The sequence below is a fragment of the Schistocerca gregaria genome, chromosome 3 (genome assembly GCF_023897955.1).
Source record: "Schistocerca gregaria isolate iqSchGreg1 chromosome 3, iqSchGreg1.2, whole genome shotgun sequence".
In the NCBI taxonomy this organism is placed as follows: domain Eukaryota; kingdom Metazoa; phylum Arthropoda; class Insecta; order Orthoptera; family Acrididae; genus Schistocerca; species Schistocerca gregaria.
This window is the reverse complement of record NC_064922.1, coordinates 764,928,114-764,951,356: the sequence shown is the minus strand read 5'-3', so window position 1 is coordinate 764,951,356 and position 23,243 is coordinate 764,928,114. Positions and strand designations below refer to the sequence as shown.

The 23,243-nt window shown below is 42.2% G+C and overlaps 1 protein-coding gene across 1 annotated transcript in view; it reads right to left on the bottom strand.

Moving 5' to 3' along the window:
• LOC126354688 (selenocysteine lyase-like) overlaps window positions 1-23,243 on the bottom strand; it is a 150,537-nt gene that overhangs the window by 105,222 nt on the left and 22,072 nt on the right. The window contains exon 3 of the mRNA XM_050004496.1: window positions 15,365-15,536. Coding sequence (XP_049860453.1) covers window positions 15,365-15,536 — 172 coding nt within the window. The remainder of the gene's footprint in view (window positions 1-15,364; window positions 15,537-23,243) is intronic.

Genomic DNA, 23,243 nt, shown 5'->3' with positions numbered 1-23,243 from the left:
CCTTACACAACCCCTGCTTCCAATTTCTTACCTCATGGCTCGTACCCCTGTTATAGACCTAGATGCAAGACCTGTCCCATACATCCTCCTACCACCACCTACTCCAGTCCAGTCACTGACGTCACCTATCCCCTCAAAGGCAGGGCTACCTGTGAAACCAGTCATGTGATTTACAAGCTAAGCTGCAACCACAGTGCTGCATTCTATGTGGGCATGACAAACAACAAGCTACCTGTCCGCATGAATTGCCACCAACAAACAGTGGCCAAAAACCAAGTGGACCACCCTGTTGCTGAACATGCTGCCAAAAACTATATCCCTCACCTTAGTGACTGCTTCACAGCATGTTCCATATGGATCCTTCCCACCAACACGAGCTCTTCTGAATTGTGCACGTGGGAACTTTCCCTGCAATACATCCTACGTTCCCGTAACCCTCCTGGCCTCAACCTTCATTAGTCACTGTCCTCACCCATCCAGCTCCCTCCCTGTTCCCATTCCAGCAGTACACAGCTGTCATTTCACTGCCACATCCAGTCTTTTAATTTCTTTTTACATCTCTCTTTTCTACTACTTGCCCCCCCTCCCCACCTTCTCTCCTGCTCTCCATTTAAACCACAGCACTTCACTGCCCGCCAACCCACCATACTATCACTCCACCTCCCCACCCCAACCTCTTCCTTGCTCCCACACTGTCACCACTCGCAACATGCACTGGTGCTGCTGCTTGCAATGTGGTTTCAATTGTCTGAGAGTGCAAACATGTATACTAGTTGCATTTGCATCATTGAATGTGTGCGTCTGTGTGTCTACTGCTGACAAAGGCCTTATTGGGTGAAAGCTATAATTCTGTGAATCTTTTTCTGTTGTGCCTATCACGACTCAGCATCTCCGCTTAATGGTAGCAGCAACTTCACTTCTCTAATATTGTTACATTCCATACTGGATTTTCCATTGTTTGATTATTGTTCTGAAGAATTATGAGCTTAAAGTGGTAATACTGGAACAAAGAACAATAAGTTTGCTGATTAACTGATAACTGTGGTGCTAAACTGATGTGAATATTCTGACAGGTCAACTATTTGGTAACATTTAGTGATTTTGTGAGGATTTAATTTTCTGTTTGATGACAGCAGTGCTCAGAGTTGAGTAGGGAAATGGGGCAATGATTTGGTACAACTTCCATCCCCTTAATTTTAAGTCGAATAGTAATTAAATTATGTGATTGTGTCTCTATTCTTTTTCTTAAAACGTAATGATCAGTAAATCTATGCTACTGAAAATCTTGAGTTTTTTCTAGAGATAATGTAGATATTTCACACACTAAGGTGATATTTCGAAAATGGGAAAGAGAAACAAAAGTCTTTCAAGTTTAATCAGTTTGAGATGGAGTTATGACCTACAGTAATGTTTTGTAATGCAATGTGTACTAGATTTGAAAATTTTTACTAGTCATCACCTTTCATACGATAGTCAGTTTTAGTGCTAATTATTGTAATGTTATGGAAACTATGATGTAACGACTATCATTTTTAGTGTGAAACATTTTTCTTAGACTAAATTAGAAGTAAAAGTAAGTGTACTAAAGTAGACTATTTTGTCTCATTTTTTCATGTACTGTGGCGGAGGAGAACCACCTCCGAGGGAACTGATAGCAGTGCATTTCCTTACTAACTGACACTTGGACCCGTTGAATGCATGAACAACTTGGTGAGCAAATGGGTAAAAGCTCATTAAAAGTGTGAAAGAGCTTGTGAAAAATACTAAAGATTGAGCAAGTGAACTTTTCTGTCTAAAAATGAACTGAAATGCACAGTGTATTTGAACTTTTTGCTACCCATGAGGATTAATTTTTTGTTAAGCAAGTATCTTTAAATGCAATTTTCACTTACCCAAAAAGGACATCTTATGATGAAGATACATTCTTTTTGTTAAAAGGTTAACTTGTGGATATTTTGTGACATTGTACAAGGCACTGTATACAAGTATTTTGTATGGGCATTTTCGTATGGACAGATCATGTTAAGTTAGAATTTGAAAAACATATGTACTGCAGTTTCGATAAGATTTCTTGCGTAATATTTTTCTGTTTGTAGAATTTTAACCCACTGTCTGGGGTCATTTGTGCTCACTGAATTGCCCAGTAAGCTATTTGCAATATAAATCTGGTCAATCCAATGAGGGGGTGATGTGACGAAACAAGATGGGATATTTTTACCTCCCCTCTTGTTTTTTCATCTGCCTTCTTAAATTTCATATTTCATTTTTGACTAACTGTCATTAATACAAGTAAGTATAATCTGCATTTTCATAAAAGAGAAAGTTCACCCTCAGTTTTAAAGGGTGTAACACCACATTTAATTTAGTGCTTAGTTTTATGTATGTAATTGATTTTTCTAATTTCAACTACCCTAATTAACACCCCCCCCCCCCCCCCCCAAGAAGCAAGGACCTTGCCGCTGGTGGGGAAGCTTGCGTGTCTTAGCGATACAGATGGCCGTACCGTAGGTGCAAACACAATGGAGGGGTATCTGTTGAGAGGCCAGGCAAATGTGTGGTTCCTGAAGAGGGGCAGTGGCCTTTTCAGTAGTTGCAGGGGCAACAGTCTGGATGATTGACTGATCTGGCCTTTTAACACTAACCAAAACGGCCTTGTTGTGCTGGTACTGCGAATGGCTGAAAGCAAGGGGAAACTACAGCTGTAATTTTTCCCGAGGGCATGCAGCTTTACTGTATGATTAAATGGTGATGGTGTCCTCTTGGGTAAAATATTCTGGAGGTAAAATAGTCCCCCCATTCGGATCTCCGGGTGGGGACTACTCAAGAGGACGTCATTATCAAGAGAAAGAAAACTGGCGTTCTGCGGATCAGAGCGTGGAATGTCAGATCCCTTAATCGGGCAGGTAGGTTAGAAAACTTAAAAAGGGATATGGAAAGGTTAAAGTTAGATGTAGTGGGAATTAGTGAAGTTCGGTGGCAGGAGGAACAAGAATTTTGGTCAGGTGAATATAGGGTTATAAATACAAAATCAAATAGAGATAATGCAGTAGTAGGTTTAATAAAGAATAAAAATATAGGAGTGCGGGTGAGGTACTACAAACAGCATAGTGAACGCATTACTGTAGCCAGGATAGACACGAAGCCCACACCTACCACAGTAGTACAACTTTATATGCCAACTAGCTCTGCAGATGATGAAGAGATTGACAAAATGTATGATGAGGTAAAGGAAATTATTCAGGTAGTTAAGGGAGACGAAACTTTAATAGTCGTGGGTGACTGGACTTCGAGAGTAGGAAAAGGGAGAGAAGGAAACATAGTAGGTGAATATGGATCGGGGGAAAGAAATGAAAGAGGAAGCCGCCTGGTAGAATTTTGCACAGAGCATAACTTAATCATAGCTAACACTTGGTTCAAGAATCATTAAAGAAGATTGTATACCTGGAAGAATCCTGGAGATACTAGAAGGTATCAGATAGATTATATAATGGTAAGACAGAGATTTAGCAACCAGGTATTAAATTGTAAGACATTTCCAGGGGCAGATGTGGACTCTGATCACAATCTATTGGTTATGAGCTGTAGATTAAAACTGAAGAAACTGCACAAAGGTGGGAATTTAAGGAGATGGGTTCTGGACAAACTGATTAAACCAGAGGTTGTACAGAGTTTCAGGGAAAGCATAAGGGAACAATTGTCACAAATGAGGGAAAGAATTACAGAAGAAGAAGAAGAAGAAGAAGAAGAAGAATGGGTAGCTCTGAGGGATGAAGTAGTGAAGGCAGCAGAGGATCCAGTAGGTAAAAAGACGAGGGCTAGTAGAAATCCTTGGGTAACAGAAGAAATATTGAATTTAATTGATGAAAGGTGAAAATATAAAAATGCAGTAAATGAAGCAGGCAAAAAGGAATACAAACGTCTCAAAAGTGAGATCGACAAGAAGTGCAAAATGGCTAAGCAGGGATGGCTAGAGGACAAATGTAAGGATGAAGAGGCTTATCTCACTAGGGGTAAGGTAGATACTGCCTACAGGAAAATTAAAAAGACCTTTGGAAAAAAGAGAACCACTTGTATGAATATCATGAGCTCAGATGGAAACCCAGTTCTAGGCATAGAAGGGAAAGTAGGAAGGTGGAAGGAGTATATAGAGGGTCTATACAAGGGCGACGTACTTCAGGACAATATTCTGGAAATGGAAGAGAATGTAGATGAAGATGAAATGGGAGATATGATACTGCGTGAAGAGTTTGACAGAGAACCGTAAGACCTGAGTCGAAACAAGGCCCCCGCAGTAGACAACATTCCATTAGAATTACTGACGGCCTTGGGAGAGCCAGTCCTGACAAAACTCTACCATCTGGTGAGCAAGATGTTTGAGACAGGCGAAATACCCCCAGACTTCAAGAAGAATGTAATAATTCCAATACCAAAGAAAGCAGGAGTTGACAGATGTGAAAATTACCGAACAATCAGTTTAATAAGCCACAGCTGCAAAATACTAACGCGAATTCTTTACAGCCGGATGGAAAAACTAGTAGAAGCCAACATTGGGGAAGATCAGTTTGGATTCCATAGAAATATTGAAACACGTGAGGCAATACTGACCTTACGACTTATCTTAGAAGAAAGATTAAGGAAAGGCAAAGCTACGTTTCTAGCATTTGTAGACTTAGAGAAAGCTTTTGACAATGTTGACTGGAATACTCTCTTTCAAATTCTAAAGGTGGCAGGGGTAAAATACAGGGAGCGAAAGGCTATTTACAATTGGTACAGAAACGAGATGGCAGTTATAAGAGTCGAGGGACATGAAAGGGAAGCAGCAGTTGGGAAGGGAGTGAGACAGGGTTGTAGCCTCTCCAGAATGTTATTCAATCTGTATATTGAGCGAGCAGTATGGGAAACAAAAGAAAAATTCGGAGTAGGTATTAAAATCCATGTAGAAGAAATAAAAACTTTGAGGTCCGCCGATGACATTGTAATTCTGTCAGAGACAGCAAAGGACTTGGAAGAGCAGTTGAATGGAATGGACAGTGTCTTGAAAGGAGGATATAAGATGAACATCAACAAAAGCAAAACGAGGATAATGGAATGTAGTCGAATTAAGTCAGGTGATGCTGAGGGAATTAGATTAGGAAATGAGACACTTAAAGCAGTAAAGGAGTTTTGCTATTTGGGGAGCAAAGTAACTGATGGTGGTCGAAGTAGAGAGGATACAAAATGTAGACTGACAATGGCAAGAAAAGCGTTTCTGAAGAAGAGAAATTTGTTAACATCAAGTATAGATTTAATTGTCAGGATGTCGTTTTTTAAAGTATTTGTAAAGAGTGTAGCCATGTTTGGAAGTGAAAATGATAAATAGTTTGGACAAGAAGAGAATAGAAGCTTTCTAAATGTGGTGCTACAGAAGAATGCTGAAGATTAGATGGGTAGATCACATAACTAATGAGGAGGTATTGAATACAATTGGGGAGAAGAGGAGTTTGTGTCATAGCTTGACAAGAAGAAGGGACCTGTTGGTAGGACATGTTCTGAGGCATCAAGGGATCACAAATTTAGCATCGGAGGGCAGTGTGGAGGGTAAAAATCATAGAGGGAGACCAAGAGATGAATACACTAAGCAGATTCAGAAGGACTTAGGTTGCACTAAGTACTGGGAGATGAAGAAACTTGCACAGGATAGAGTAGCATGGAGAGCTGCATCAAACCAGTCTCAGGACTGAAGACCACTACATAACACCCTAATTAATACTATTGTTATAGGGTGAAATCAGTAATTGATTCGTAACTTAAATTCTGTTGTTGACTTATAAGCAAATAGAAATTCTGTACTGATTATAAACATTTGGAGGAACAAAAAAGGATATATTTGGATCTATTTGGAAACATGTTAGCAGTGCCAGCCGTTAATTAATTCCAAAGTTATTAACAATTTTGTCAATAGTATTGATTGCATAATGACATTTGTTAACTGCATCATTTAAACAAATAATTTGGCCTAACCCTTGTAGTAGAAGAAACTGTTAAAAGGAACGAATTTTTCAATGTATTCAGTTAATTTAATGAGTTAAGTTTTAGTTGTAATTTCTGTAAATTTAACTTCAAACAATGTGCAGTTTCAGCACCTATTATTGTGAGAATATATAAGGGTCCGATTTTTGGTCCCGAGACAGTCAGTCCACGGCCAAGTTTCCGACGAGAAACCTGTGTTGGTTAGACCAAAAACAATGCATCCATGAAATAATTGTAACACAATTAGGCCGTGTTTTATAACAATGACAGTGTCTGTTCCATACATACCTTTTTATTCTTCAAAAATTGTGTGGTTAGGTTTTTACTGCTCATAGATGTTCGACAGTAAACTATTGTAGCAGTATGTGAATGTTCGCCTGCAAACTATTAATGAGGCTTATCTAAAGTTAAATGACAGTGCACTGGCCATAATAAATGTGTATATGGGTGTGTTGAGCAGTAGAAGTAAACAACTGTGAAACGCAAATGTGCACCTGTCGGCTACATCATTTAAAGTAGTCCGTGTTTGACTTACAGCCCCCATTTTTCAGCCAGTATAGCAACACAGTGCATTGACATCTAGGACAAAAAAAAGGCAAATGTCACAATAAGTGACACCACTGTGTTTATCTTACGTGTGGGACTGCTTTTATTTGATTTATCAATTTGGCGAGTTCCTTTTGTTCGATTGTATGTTTTCTGTCTATTATGGTGTCTGTGTTTGTTCTAATCCTGTACATTAAATCATCAAAAATGGTGGATACTTTATGTGATTTGCTAGTTCTATATGCAATATGTACAGTTCAATATTCAGAGCCTGTTTTTTTGGAATACAAAGACTGGATTTCTTGCTTTATCCACATGATTTTAACCTTACGTTTGTCTGTTGTACTGCAGATGACATGTTGTTTACAGTTATGGTTACACAGTTGGACACCATTTTATAGGTCAAACATAGTTTGTTGAATTTTTTGTTGAGTATGGTTTTTTGAAGTTTGATGGTTGTGTTCTGGAATTTGTTGAAGAGCTGCGAAGGAAATACCTGGCTTGGCGTAGAAATAATCGTCTTATGGTGTTGCATTTCTTCTTATGTCCATGCTTGCTATCAAAGTAGTATGAGGAATTTTGCCTCATGCAAGACACCTTTTCAGTTTCGTTTTACCCAGACATGTTTCAGCACTTTCTGTGCTATCTTCAGTGGGTTATTTTCTTACTGTAAAATTGTTGTTACTTATTAACATTTACAGAAACTTTTGGTACAAAATAGTTACACTTGTGAATGAATAATTGTTGTAAAATATTATACATCACTTGTTTACAGTTCACAGTTGAGGTATGTATTAACAACCTGATGCACTGTATGTTGTTCATTACATTGTGTGTAAAATTCTAGTTATAGCTTGTTTGGTAAAAAGAGTGGATGTATGGATTAGTTTATATACCTTACATGAAATTACTGGGTATTTATGGTAGTAGCTAGTCTACTACACAATCTAAAATTTGTCATCTGCAAACAGCAAAACGTAATTTTTATTTTTCTGTTTATTATGCATTTACTAACGGAAATGAGTATATATCACGTTTTTGTGTGTGTAACTTATGACTTTGATGTTGTGGGTTTTCTCATATGTTTTGGCAAGGTGAATACGAAGATTTCTGTGACTTATGGTTGTTTACAATGTACCTTTCTACAAATTTTCAATCAACAGAGTTTTCACCGCCATTAAGTATTGGTGTAGTAGTCATTTATCCTGTCGCATGTTTGTCTGGGTGTGGCGCACAAGTCTGAAATGTATTTGGTGTGTATGTGTGTGTGTGTGTGTGTGTGTGTGTGTGTGTGTGTGTTACCAGGACTGGGGCAGAGAGAGAGAGAGAGAGAGAGAGAGAGAGAGAGAGAGAGAGAGAGAGTGCATTTCTTTTTTAATGAGTAATTTTGGTGAACTGCAACACCACCAAAAGATGATTATTATCCACCAAATTCAATGAGTTCTTTCTAACAATAGTTGACATCATGGGGAAGAATGGACCAACTATAGCAAATTCATTGCCTGAGAATACAGACACCTATACTGTTTAACTAGTTTCCTCTCATTAGCAAAAGAAAATACATTGAGCAATCCAGTTTGATATATTATAAGAAATCTGCAACAACCACGGACTCACTCAGCGAATTTATTTCCATTACCAATAAGGGGTACCATTATACTTACTTGGACATAAGTTTTACCAAATCAGTTATTAGGGAGACATCAGTGAATTATTAGTAACTCTGGTGGTATTTCATCCCAGGTACAAAAATCTTATGCTACCTTCAGAATTCCCCCTTCAGTATTCCTTGAACCAGTGAACGAGTCAAAACATATTTTTAGAAAAACTGAAGTATGCAGTAATTATACCCATGAAAGGTGGTGAAAAACAAGCATCGTGTAATTACACACCTATCTCCTGCCTTTCCACATTCTCAAAATTTTCTGCAAGGTAGTTTATAACAGAATACTGAACCAACTTTCTGGGGATAATTTTTTAGCAACAGCTGTATTTGGGTTCCCTATAGCAATATATATCACACTTATTTCTGTTAGAATTAAACATTGAAGTTACCCTTTTGACATTTTTTATCTTCCAAAGGATCTTAATATTTTAGATAACGAAAAGTCTACCGGGGAAATTAACACTACATCTTTAAAAGCATTTCCTTGGGTGGTTGTAGTTGAACAGGAAACAGGTCATATTAGATTCATTCCTGTTACAGAATTTGGTTGGTTGGTTGGGTGGGGGATTGAAGGGACCAGACTGCTAAGGTCATCGGTCCCTTGTTCCACGATAAAATCACACGAAATAAAAACTGTCAGTCGTTAAAAACGGAGAACTGAGACAAGGGACGACACAATACAAGAAAGACAGACAAAGACCAGACAAACGGAACCAAAATCACACCGAGTGTGAAGGTGGTTGGCCGACCATGAAAATAAGGAAAAGCCAACCACCAAATGACATTAAAACCCACAGTTTAAAACCACAGGCCAAAGGCCCAAGTCAATACAGGAAATAAAAGAACAAACACTCAAATCATACGATAAAAACCCCCTGCCCGAATAAAACTCAACACGAGGTCCGCCATAGCAACGTCATCACATAAAAGGGCAGGGAGGGTATCAGGCAGCGCAAACGTCTGCCTGAGTCCTGTTAAAAGCGGGCAGTCCACCAAAATGTGGACCACCGTCAGAGCTGCCCCGCAGCGACATAGCGGTGGGTCCTCCCGGCGCAACAAATGGCCGTGCGTCAGCCACGTGTGGCCAACACGCAGCCGGCAGAGTATGACAGAGTCCTTCCGAGAGGCCCGCATGGAGGAGTGCCACACACCGGTCGTCTCCTTCACCGCTCGAAGTTTGTTGGGCGTGGGCAGGGTGCGCCACTCGTCACCCCAGGCACCAAGCACTTTCTGGCACAAAAGCGACAGGAGATCACACTCCATAAGGCCGAGTTCCAGAGCCGGTGAACTCACTGCCTGTTTAGCCAGCGTGTCAACCCGCTCATTGCCCGGGATGCCGACATGACCTGGGGTCCAAACAAAGACCATGGAGCGGCCGCAACGGGCAAGAGCATGGAGCGACTCGTGGATGGCCATCACCAGACGGGAACGAGGAAAGCACTGGTCAAGAGCTCGTAAACCACTCAGGGAGTCACTACAGATGACAAAGGACTCACCTGAGCGGGAGCGGATATACTCTAGGGCGTGATGGATGGCAACCAACTCGGCAGTGTATACACTGTTCCCGGGTGCCAGCGACCGTTGCTCACAATGATCCTCTAGAGTAAGAGCGTAACCAGTGCGACCAGATACCATCGAACCGTCGGTATAGGCCACGGCAGATCCGGGAAACTCGGCAAGGAGAGAAACAAAGCGGCGGCGGAGAGCCGGAGGAGGGACCGAGTCTTTCGGACCCTGTGCCAAATCCAGCCGAATGCATGGTCGGCGCACACACCAAGGGGGCAGACGGAGATTGGCCCGGAAAACAGGCGGGAGAGGAAAAAACTCGATCCCACACAGTAGAGCCCGGATGCGAACCGCGATCGTACACCCTGACCGGTGCCGCCTGTCTGGAAGATGGACATTCGAGTGCGGGAACAGGAGACGGTAGTTGGGATGCCCTGGCAAACTACAAACGTGGGCAGCATAAGCGGCCAGAAGTCGGTCGCGCCGGATCCGCAATGGAGGAACACCAGCCTCCACAACTAAGCTGTCAACAGGGCTTGTCCAAAATGCTCCTGTGGCGAGTCGGATCCCGCAGTGATGGATGGGATCCAGCAATTGCAATGCTGATGGCGATGCCGAACCATAAGCCACACACCCATAATCAAGGCGGGACTGGATCAGCGCTTGATACAGCCGGAGAAGGGTGGACCGATCGGCACCCCATCCGGTGTGGCTAAGGCAACGGAGAGCGTTTAAATGCCGCCAGCATGTTTGTTTAAGCTGCCGAATATGAGGCAGCCAAGTCAACCAGGCATCAAATACCAGTCCCAAGAACCGATGCGTCTCTACCACAGCAAGAGGTTCACCGTCAAGGTAAAGGCGTGGCTCAGGGTGAACCGTGCGACGCCGGCAGAAATGCATAACGCAGGTCTTAGCGGCCGAAAACTGGAAGCCGTGCGCTACAGCCCACGACTGCGCCTTGCGGATAGCGCCCTGCAGCTGGCGCTCAACAACTGCAATGCCAGCGGAGCTGTAGTAGAGGCAGAAGTCGTCTGCATACAACGAAGCTGCGACGGACGATCCCACCGCCTCAGCGAGTCCATTGATCGCAATTAAAAACAGGGAGACACTGAGGACAGACCCCTGTGGGACCCCGTTCTCCTGGACCCGGGAGGAACTATGGGACGCAGCAACTTGCACGCGGAAGGAACGATACGACAGAAAATTCTGAATAAAAATCGGGAGCGGGCCTCTAAGACCCCACCCATGAAGTGTGGCCAGGATGTGATATCACCAAGTCGTATCGTACGCCTTCCGCATGTCGAAGAAGACGGCAACCAGATGTTGGCGGCGTGCAAAGGCTGTACGGACGGCAGACTCTAGGGAGACCAGATTATCGACGGCAGAGCGGCCTTTACGGCTGGCCGCCAGCAAGAGATGATGTACCACGCTTCATTGCAGGTCATCCGCCCTGATGCCACCTACTCCGACCAAGGGCCCTCCCCACGGGCGCCACCCAGCCTCAGCAACGACCACCTGGCAGGATGGCCATTGCCGGGAGTCCCAATGCCCCAAGGAGATAGGCATCTACTCCTTGGCATACGTGGGGAGTTAACGGCGCTGGCATCAGCAGAGCGATCCCTGTGTAGTCAGGGGGCTACAACCAAAAGTGTACATGGCGGCCCCACCACAACGGACTGGCTACCGTGCTGGATTTCAGGTGATGTAGTCCAATATCGTCATTGGCGCATAAAGCGACACAGCATAGCAGATTGCAATAAACTGCACCCAAGAACAAATCCACGCCCAAGAGATGGTAGGTGAGCGGGACTGCTAAGCGATGACGACAAACCTGGCTAGAGATGGTAATGCATGATGGACACATCGCTCCTTGTAAGGCGCCCTTCCCCAATCGGCTCGCTCTTCGGAAAATTTAGAAGGATGGAGGTCAAACCCGTTAGGGGACCATCTCACAAGGCCAAAACGTTTGAGACTCCTTTTAGTCGCCTCTTACGACAGGCAGGAATACCGTGGGCCTATTCTTACCCCCGAACCCACAGGGGGATTACAGAATTTGCTAAATTGAGTTCAATCTCCTGCAAGGTTGAGTACCTGTTCCACTCTAGTTCTTGGTCAACACAAATGATTAACCTATATCACTGGAGGACCCTGCAAGACATGTAGTGTTTGCAGATGACACAAATACTGGTGAAATGGTCAAACATCTCCACCCTTTATCTCGCAAGGATGTAGCCTTTTATGCAGTTCCAAACAAAAATGACTTACTGATACCAGATCAATGGGCAAACACTGAATAAGGTTTAATATGCAAATTTTCCTATGGGTCCACGTGGACCATAAACGAATTGGACATAAGCATGTGGGTAAGTTAATGTAGAAGACCATTTTTTCTTGTTTTGCATTTAGCAATTTTGTGTTGAGCTACAGACAGGGCTGCAGGCATATTTTCACTCAGTATTGTGCTATGGCGTAATACAGCTAAGGTAATTTAAGTTTTTATGATACAGAAAGATATAATAAGCATATGGTATAAAGCTGGTAACCATTTATCTTGCTTCAGGAACCTAGGAACCTGTACTTGTAATCGATAACAGAAGTGAATTTAAGATGAACTGTACAATTTACAACCACAATGCTCGAAGTAATTTTCATAGAGACCAGGCTGTTCTAGCTTGCATGCCAACTGATGGACAGCAAAGGACCTACAAGCACATGTGGGCAAACAGTTGACAAGCAGGCAGTCAGAGGCCCAGCCATAGTGTATGGACACACAGATGAACGCACAGGGCTAGGAGTGACGAAGTGGGTGGCACATATGCACAATGTGTGCAACTGGGCAGGTTTTCTACACTATTTGTACCTGCCTGAGTGCAAGCTGAGGGGCACTTGACAGTGCTCATGTCCACTGGAACAGCCTAATATGGACTATGCATCCATCTATAGCATCCAGAAGGAAGTTTCATATTATGGTGCAATAGTCTACAGTGTGTTCACAGTGGTCATCAGGAAGGAAATTAAAAATTCCCAAACAGTCAAAAACAACGAAAAGAATAACTTGTCAGCCACTCATACAATTTATCTGAATATTTGGATATAAATTCATATTTGTACTAAAGAGATCTTTATAGTATGCAGAAACATGTCAATGGTCTGTGCAAAGTTGCAGAAATGCTCTGTTTGAACTATTAGATTAAAAAAGCAGCTGAAAAATGTAAGGGTAGTGGCATCCGATTTTTCTCAAATTACCCGGTATTCTCCTAGTATACAAGCACAAAGTAATCGAAAAGCAATTCTCATAACTGTCAGTGAAAGTAGATTAGCACTAGTCATAATTCATTGTTGGTATGCTTCACAGAACTACACAACTACACTGCTTGTCAAGAAAAGAGAGAAAGAGAGAAAGAGAGAGAGAGAGAGAGAGAGAGAGGAGAAGCACCTTGATGCCATGGTCTGGTGTCAATGTGACTTCGTACACCATCAGTCGATAAGTAAGTACTCGGTTAAGAGTTACAATTCTCTGTAACAGGTAGAACAGCCACTGAAGTGCTTAGTGTCGTCTATGTTTATTGTTAATACTGGGTTTGGTAGGGAATATAAGGGGTGTGGACAGTGTAAGATGCTGAGTGATCACTACAGAGGACACAGAGATGCTGTGTACTTTTGTGAGACAGCATTACCAGCACATGACAGGCTCAAAGAAGCCTCGTTGTGGGTTTTCATTTTGCCAGCTGGTCAAATTGGGAAACATTCAGATTTTTGGGGTAGTCTGCTGTGACAGTGGTATGACGTTGGACTGCAAGGCTACACGAGGGCAGATAAACACATCACAAAGTTCTGGTTGACAATATCTGACCAGCACTATGGAGGATCATTGCATTGTGCACCAAGAACATGTTAAACCCCTTCAAATCTGCACCTACAATCCGAGAACAAGTAATAGACTCCATCCAACGGTTTATGTTGTCCTGCACCATACGTCAGGGACTAGCAGCACCCACACTAAGGAATTACCACCCTACATATAACTTGCCATAAACATCACAACACAAATGGCAATCATCAAACAATTGAAAATCCAGTATGGAATGTAACCAGGATGGAATCTAACCACTGAGCTGCTATCTATGTAGGCATGAAAACCAACAAGCTGTCTGTGCGCATGATTGGCCACCGACAAGCTGTAGCCAAGAAGTAAGTGGACCACCCTGTTGCTGAATGTGCTGCAAAAAATGACACCATTCATTTCAGTGACTGCTTCACAACTTGTGCCATATTGATCCTTTCCACCAACACCAGCTTTTTCTGAATCGTGCAGGTGGGAACTTTCCCTGCAATACAGCCTATGTTTCTATAACACTCCTGGCCTCAACCTTTGATAGTCACTGTCCTCACCCACCCAGCCCCTCCCCTGTTCTCATTCTAGCAATACACATCCATTGTTCTACCATCACACCCAGTCTTATTATTTCTCTCCTTTTCTGCTACCCCCCATTCACCTCCCCCCTACCCACCATCTATCTTGCAGCATTTCTTTGTCCACCACCCCCACAAGACTATCCCTCCCCTTCCTGCCTCAGTCTCCTTACCCCTACTCAGTCGCCACTCCCATCATGCACTAGTGCCGCTGCACACAAGTGTGTTTTCAGTTGCCTGAGACTGCAGTCTGCATGTGGGTTGCATTTGCATGAGTGTATGTGTGTCTATTGTTGTTGAAGGCCAATGGCTGAAAGCTTTAACGGTGAAAATCTTTTTGTTATGCCTATATGCAACTCAGCGTCTCCGCTACATGGTGAGTAGCAACTTTCCTTCTCAAATATTGTTACAACACAAATGGCTCTGTTTGAAATGGTGTCAGGACTGGGAAACTTGGACTGTTGATACATGGTGTCCCAGTGTGTTCGGTGATGAGTTCCGGCTCTCCACTACCATGGATGACCATTGTTGGCAAGTATGGTGGTAACCTAGGAAGGGGACCAATTATTCTAACATTCTGAAGAATCACAGCAGTAGTACCGCTGACATCATGACATATTGGCCACCTGGTGTGACTTCAATACATTGCTGATAGTGATTGAAGGAAATGATGGCATAATGGCACGTCACACACATTCTGCATCCTCTCATGCAATATTATTGTGGTACCATTTTTGAACAGGCCAACATTCGTCCACACATGGCATATGTACATATGCACAGTCTACATGAAATAGACTACTCCCATGGCTAGAAGGATGCCCAGATCTGTCCCCAATGGAGCATGTGGAACATCGCTTTATGGCACCCTTCTCACCCTTCCGATTTTGTAATCATTAAAATAAAATCACATACACTCTTTATCTATTAAATTCCATTTTATTTCAGCCTCCCTTTTTTTGTCAGGCAATGAAGTTTGCAGTGGCTGCTTTTGTCTGTTAATGAGTGAATTCACTCTTTCTATATCCATGAATGTTCCGCTGTATAATGGGATCTATGCAACATGGTGTGTGAATGAATACAGAGTAAGTGTTCACTAGTTGGTGAGCAGAAGAAGAAGAATATCACAATGAAGTAAATGTACTGTCTACTTCCTCTCAATAAACATGCAATGCAATGTATCACAACAAGCTTGTTAATTTAATAGCCCAATAATTTACTTACCAACAAAACCGTCTTCCTTTAGTTTCTTTAGTGGCAAAATGACAGAGTCATGCTCAATGTCAGTAGTAATTACATGGGGATTTGATTTTTTTAGGTCCCCATCAGGGTAAGAATTTTCCTGAATCCTCGACTTGTACATATTGACGGTACTAAATATTACCATATTGTTTGCCTACAATCAAAGAAAAGATATGATGATCAACTTGGAAAGATACTGTTCTACATATGTTTATGATTCAACTTTTGTGAAGCCCAAATCAGCATAAACACACACACACACACACATACACACACACACACACACACACACACACACACACACTATTCTGCACAGAGCAATGATCTATAATGGTATGTGTAGCACTACACAGCAAATTAATATCCTTGATCATTTACTACATATCTTAATATATGGGGACACAATTTGTGATACCATATGACTCACCTAGAAATGCTATAGGACTAATTTTAAGAACTTTAAAATTTGTAAAATATTATGTAGACCTACATTAGTTTAATAAGAACCACTATGTCGACAACTGACAACATCCGCATAATATGCATTGTACTAAGAATGAATAAAATGATCAATCAATTGCATAAACACCTAGCTTGTGGGTGGAAAGTGTGATTATAATACTCATGAAAACTTGATTTTTGATTATATCTTTGGTTTTTTTTTTTGTGTTCGTTTCCACATTTTAAATACTTTTTGCAGTATATGTGGTAAGCATCATATTATGGGATTGCATGTACAGTGAATGTTCAATACACCTTTCATAAGTCTGACTTTCGTTTACATACTGAACATGACACTTGTAAAAAACTGTATACATTCATATGTATTTTATAAACACCTTCTCCGATGAATGGTCGCACTATTGTCTTTTTTCAATACCAGATAAAGGAAGTTGCTACTCGTCACATAGCGGAGATACTGAGTCATGATAGGCACAACAAAAAGATTTCACAATTATAGCTTTCGTCCATTAAGGCCTTTGTCAGCAGTGGACACACACACACACACACACACACACACACACAGAGAGAGAGAGAGAGAGAGAGAGAGAGAGAGAGAGAGAGAGAGAGAGAGAGAGAGAAATGCAACATTCACACACGTCTGCAGTTCCAGAGATGGTTTCAGTTCCCTAAGACTGCAGACGTGTTTGCATGTTGCGTTTGCGTGAGCGTGCACGTGTGTGTGTGTGTGTGTGTGTGTGTGTGTGTGTGTGTGTGTGTGTGTACTGCTAACAAAGGCCTTAATGGCCAAAAGCTATAATTATGTGAATATTTTTGTTGTGCCTATCGCGACTCAGCATTTCCACTATATGGTGAGTAGCGACTTTCCTTCCTTGGTATTGTTACATTCCATCCTGGATTTTCCATTGTTTGATTAGTTTCTTTTTCCCATCACACAAGGGAAGTTTCAACATCTCTGTGTTAGGTTACAGAAGTACTGTCGTAAGTGGGTATCGAGATTTACTGTGGGAACTGTAGTACATGGCTTCACAGGGGAAATGTAGTGAAGAGGACTCTGGGGAGATCGCCGAGGCTCTTTCATGGACTGCAAAATTTTCAACAGTAAATAAGGTAATAGAACAGCAGGAAGGGAAGATATGTGCCCTTCAAGTTCAGCTGGATCAAATTACAAGGGACATTCAATAATTAAAGAGACAAATTGGTCCGGGGGAAAAACTGTTAGTAAGGCAAGTTTGGTACTTTTATGGCTTTAAGCTGACATCGCTGGGATGAGCCCTGATCAGCTGATGTATAAACATTGTTTTTCAAAAAGACATTTCAAGATGGCGAGTCAAATTGAAATGTCCACATTAGTTGAACAACAATCTGTTATTCGCTTTTTACTTGCTGAAGGTGAGAAACTGGTGAATATATACTGTAGAATGTCCAAAGTTTACGGTGAAGGTTGTGTGAACCATGCAAATTTGGTAAGTAGGTAGAGCAATCCAAAAGTAGTTGCGACTCAGTGACTGATGAACACCGTTCTGGCCGAGCAACTGCAGTTTCAACTCCCTCACTTGAAAGTCGAATTGATTACATCATTCATGCCGACTGCCATGTGACTGTGGAAATGATAGTTGATCTGTTTCAAGGTAGTACTGGTACAGTTCATAACATTATCTGTAACAAGCTGAAGTACAACAAAACATGTGCAAGATGGGTCCCAAAGGAGTTGATGCGGCTAAACAAGGAAATAAAGTTGAGTGTGCACAAAGCTAAAGAAACTTTATGAAAGAGAAGGTGAGCCCTTCCTCAACAAAATTTTAACTTGTGATGAAACTTGGTTTCACTATTATGAGCCAGAATCAAAGAGAAAGTATGGCGTGGAAGCGCACCAACTAACATGTCCAGAAAAAATTCAAAACTCAAGCATCGGCAGGAAAAGTCATGTTGATGATGTTTTGGGATGCCGAAGGTCCACTTTTTTTTGTAATTATCTCGAAGAGCAGAGTACAATGAACAGCCAATACTATTCAGATTTGCTTTTAAGAGAGAGAGAGAGAGAGAGAGAGAGAGAGAGAGAGAGAGAGAGAGAGAGAGAGGCGTGGATCTCCGAGGAGAGGTGTGACTCTCCAGCAAGACAACGCACGTACTCATATTGCTCAACTAACCTGTGAAACCATCAATAAAATTGGCTGGGAAGTACTGCCTCATCCTCCTTACAGTCCTGATTTAGCACCTAGTAATTTCCATTTGTTTCCTGTACTGAAGGAGGCATTACGTGGGATGAGGTTACAGGACAACAAGGGCATAAAAAGGTTTGTGGAAAATTGGTTCAAACATCAAGATAAGGAGTTATTTGCAGCCGGAAGAAAAAAGTTTGTAGCCCCTTGGAACAAGGGGAAGGAGGGGAAGAAATCCAGTGTGCACTCCGTGTGCAGTCCGGGTGGAGTCATTCCTGATATGGAAAGGGTCCATCCGAATGCCATGAAGAGCACAGGGTGCAGCCAGCTGCAGGTGGTGGTACATGTTGGCACTAATGACGTGTGTTGCTTTGGATCTGAGGAAATTCTCTCTGGATTCCAGCGGTTATCTGATTTGGTGAAGGCTCCCAATCTTGCTTACGAGATGAAGGCAGAGCTCACCATCTGCATCACTACACTCAGCTGGCGGCTACACGGGTAGCGGAGGCTGGGCTGGAATCTCAAAGGGTGCATGGCAAATACAGGATGTGCTTGGATCAAGGAACAGTCGGAATTGTAGTTGTAAATTGTTGTAGTTGTGCTGGGAAAGTCCCTGAGCTTCAAGTGCTAATAGAAAGCACAGAAGCTGAATCGTTATACGTGCAGAAAGCTGGCTAAAGCCTGAAATAAGTTCTGCAGAAATTTTTACAAAGTCTCAAGACAGTATTCAGGAAAGATAGATTAGGCAGAATTGGTGGTGTAGTGCTGGGTTTGTCAGTAGTGGTAGTGAAGTCAAAGTAGATACACCGTGCAAATTGGTATGGGTGGAGGTTATACTTAACAGCTGAGCTTAGTTAATAATTGGCTCCTTCTACCGACCCCCAGACTGATTATATAGTTGCTGAACAGTTCAGAGAAAATTTGAGTCTCGTAACAAATAAATACCCCACTCATACGGTTACAGTTGGTGGGGACTTCAACCTTCCCTCGATATGTTGGCAAAAATACTTGTTCAAAACCGGTGGTAGGCAGAAAACATCTTCCGAGATTGTCCTAAATGCTTTCTCCGAAAATTATTTTGAGCAGTTAGTCCACGAACCCACGCGAATTGTAAATGGTTGTGAAAACACACTTGACCTCTTAGCCACAAACAATCCAGAGCTAATAGAGAGCATCATGACTGATACAGGGATTAGTGATCACAAGGTCGTCGTAGCTAGGCTCAATACCGTTTCTTCCAAATCCACCAGAAACAAACGAAAAAAAATTTTATTTAAAAAAGCGGATAAAGTGTCACTAGAAGCCTTCCTAAGACACAATCTCCATTCCTTCCGAACTGACTATGCAAATGTAGACGAGATGTGGCTCAAATTCAAATATATAGTAGCAACAGCAATTGAGAAATTCATACCTCATAAACTGGTAAGAGATGGAACTGATCCCCCATGGTACACAAAACAGATCCGAACACTGTTGCAGAGGCAACGGAAAAAGCATGCAAAGTTCAGAAGAACGTGAAACCCAAAGATTCGCTAAAATTTACAGATGCGTGAAATTTGGCACAGAATTCAATGCAAGATGCCTTTAATAGGTTCCACAACGAAACATTGTCTCATAATTTGGTAGAAAATCCAAAGAAATTCTGGTCGTATGTAAAGCACACAAGTGGCAAGACGCAGTCAATACCTTCGCTGCGCAGTGCCGATGGTAGTGTTACCGACGACTGTGCCGCTAAAGCGGAGTTATTGAATGCAGTTTTTCGAAATTCCTTCAACAGGGAAGACGAATGGAATATTCCACAATTTGAAACACAAACAGCTGCTAGCATGAGTTTCTTAGAAGTAGATACCTTAGGGGTTGTGAAGCAACTCAAATCGCTTGATACGAGCAAGTCTCCAGATCCAGATTGTATACTGATTAGGTTCCTTTCAGATTACGTTCATACAATAGCTCCCTATTTAGTAATCATATACAACCGCTCGCTCACCAACAGATCTGTACCTACAGATTGGAAAATTGTGGAGGTCGCACCAGTGTTTAAGGAGGGCAGTAGGAGCAATCCATCGAACTACAGACCTATATCACTGACGTCGGTTTGCAGTAGAGTTTTGGAGCATATACTGTATTCAAACATTATGAATCACCTCGAAGGGAACAATCTATTGATACATAATCAGCATAGTTTCAGAAAACATTGTTCTTGTGCAACGCAGCTAGCTCTTTATTCGCACAAAGTAATGGCCGCTATTGACAGGGGATCTCAAGTTGATTCCGTATTTCTAGACTTCCGGAAAGCTTTTGACACCGTTCCTCATTTACATCTACATGACTACTCTGCAATTCACATTTAAGTGCTTGGCAGAGGGTTCATCGAACCACAATCATACTACCTCTCTACTATTCTACTCCCGAACAGCGAGCGGGAAAAACGAACACCTAAACCTTTCTGTTCGAGCTCTGATTTCTCTTATTTTATTTTGATGATCATTCCTACCTATGTAGGTTGGGCTCAACAAAATATTTTCGCATTCGAAAGAGAAAATTGGTGACTGAAATTTCGTAAAAAGGTCTCGCCGCGACGAAAAACGTCTATGCTGTAATGACTTCCATCCCAACTCGTGTATCATATCTGCCACACTCTCTCCCCTATAACGTGATAATACAAAACGAGCTGCCCTTTTTTGCACCCTTTCGATTTCCTCCGTCAATCCCACCTGGTTAGGATCCCACACCGCGCAGCAATATTCTAACAGAGGACGAACGAGTGTAGTGTAAGCTGTCTCTTTAGTGGACTTGTTGCATCTTCTAAGTGTCCTGCCAATGAAACGCAACCTTTGGCTCGCCTTCCCGACAATATTATCTATGTGTCCTTCCAACTGAAGTTGTTCGTAATTTTAACACCCAGGTACTTAGTTGAATTGACAGCCTTGAGAATTGTACTATTTATCGAGTAATCAAATTCCAACGGATTTCTTTTGGAACTCATGTGGATCATCTCACACTTTTCGTTATTTAGCGTCAACTGCCACCTGACACACCATACAGCAATCTTTTCTAAATCGCTTTGCAAGTGATACTGGTCTTCGGATGACCTTACTAGACGGTAAATTACAGCATCATCTGCGAACAGTCTAAGAGAACTGCTCAGATTGTCACCCAGGTCATTTATATAGATCAGGAACAGTAGAGGTCCCAGGACGCTTCCCTGGGGAACACCTGATATCACTTCAGCTTTACTCGATAATTTGCCGTCTATTACTACGAACTGCGACCTTCCTGACAGGAAATCACGAATCCAGTCGCACAACTGAGACGATACCCCATAGCTCCGCAGCTTGATTAGAAGTCGCTTATGAGGAACGGTGTCAAAAGCTTTCCGGAAATACGGAACCAACTTGAGATCCCCTGTCGATAGCGGCCATTACTTCGTGCGAATAAAGAGCTAGCTGCGTTGCACAAGAGCAATGTTTTCTGAAGCCATGCTGATTACGTGTCAATAGATCGTTCTCTTCGAGGTGATTCATAATGTTTGAATACAGTATATGCTCCAAAACCCTACTGCAAACCGATGTCAATGATATAGGTCTGTAGTTAAATGGATTACTCCTACTACCCTTCTTGAACACTGGTGCGACCTGCGCAATTTTCCAATCTGTAGGTACAGATCTATCGGTGAGCGAGCGGTTGTATATGAGTGCTAAGTAGTGAGCTATAGTATCAGAGTAATCTGAAAGGAACCTAATCAGTATACAATCTGGACCTGAAGACTTGCCCGTATCAAGTGATTTGAGTTGCTTCGCAACCCCTAAAGTATCCACTTCTAAGAAACTCATGCTAGCAGATGTTCGTGTTTCAAATTCTGGAATATTCCATTCGTCTTCCCTGGTGAAGGAATTTCGGAAAACTGCGTTCAATAACTCCGCTTTAGCGGCACAGTCGTCGGTAACACTACCATCGGCACTGTGCAGCGAAGGTATTGACTGCATCTTGCCGCTTGTGTACTTTGCATACGACCAGAATTTCTTCGGATTTTCTACCAAATTTCGAGACAATGTTTCGTTGTGGAACCTATTAAAGACATCTCGCATCGAAGTACGTGCCAAATTTCGCGAGTCTGTAAATTTTAGCCCATCTTCGGGATTTCGCGTTCTGCTGAACTTCGCATGCTTTTTCCGTTGCCTCTGCAACAGCGTTCGGACCTTTTTTGTGTACCACGGGGGATCCGTTCCATCTCTTACCAATTTATGAGGTATGAATATCTCAATTGCTGTTGCTACTATATATTTGAATTTGAGCCACATCTCGTCTACATTCGCATAGTTAGTTCAGAAGGAATGGAAATTGTCTTTTAGGAAGGCTTCTAGTGGCACTTTATCCGCTTTTTTAAATAAAATTATTTTGCGTTTGTTTCTGATGGATTTGGAAGAAATGGTATTGAGCCTAGCTACAATGACCTTGTGATCACTAATCCCTGTATCAGTCATGATGCTCTCTATCAGCCATGGATTGTTTGTGGCTAAGAGGTCAAGTGTGTTTTCGCAACCATTTACAATTCGCGTGGGTTCGTGGACTAACTGCTCGAAATAATTTTCGGAGAAAGCATTTAGGACAATCTCGGAAGACGTTTTCTGCCTACCACCGGTTTTGAACAAGTATTTTGCCAACATACCGAGGGTAGGTTGAAGTCACCACCAACTATAACCATTCCTCATAAGTGACTTCTAATCAAGCTGCAGGCCTACAGGGTACCATCTCAGTTGTGCAACTAGATTCACGATTTCCTGTCAGGAAGGTCGCAGTTCGTAGTAATAGATGGCAAATCATCGAATAAAACTGAAGTGATATCAGGTGTTCCCCAGAGAAGCGTCCTGGGACCTCTGCTGTTCCTGATCTATATAAACGACTTAGGTGACAATCTGAGCAGTTCTCTTAGGTCGTTCGCAGATGATGCTGTAATTTACCATCTAGTAAGGTCATTCGAATACCAGTATCAGTTGCAAAGCAATTTAGAAAAGATTGCTGTATGGTGTGACAGGTGGCAGTTGACGCTAAATATTGAAAAGTGTGAGGTGATCCACATGAGTTCCAAAAAAAAATCCGTTGGAATTTGATTACTCGATAAATAGTACAATTCTCAAGGCTGTCAATTTAACTAAGTACCTGGGTGTTAAAATTACGAACAACTTCAGTTGGGAAGACCACATAGATAATATTGTGGGGAAAGTGAGTCAAAGGTT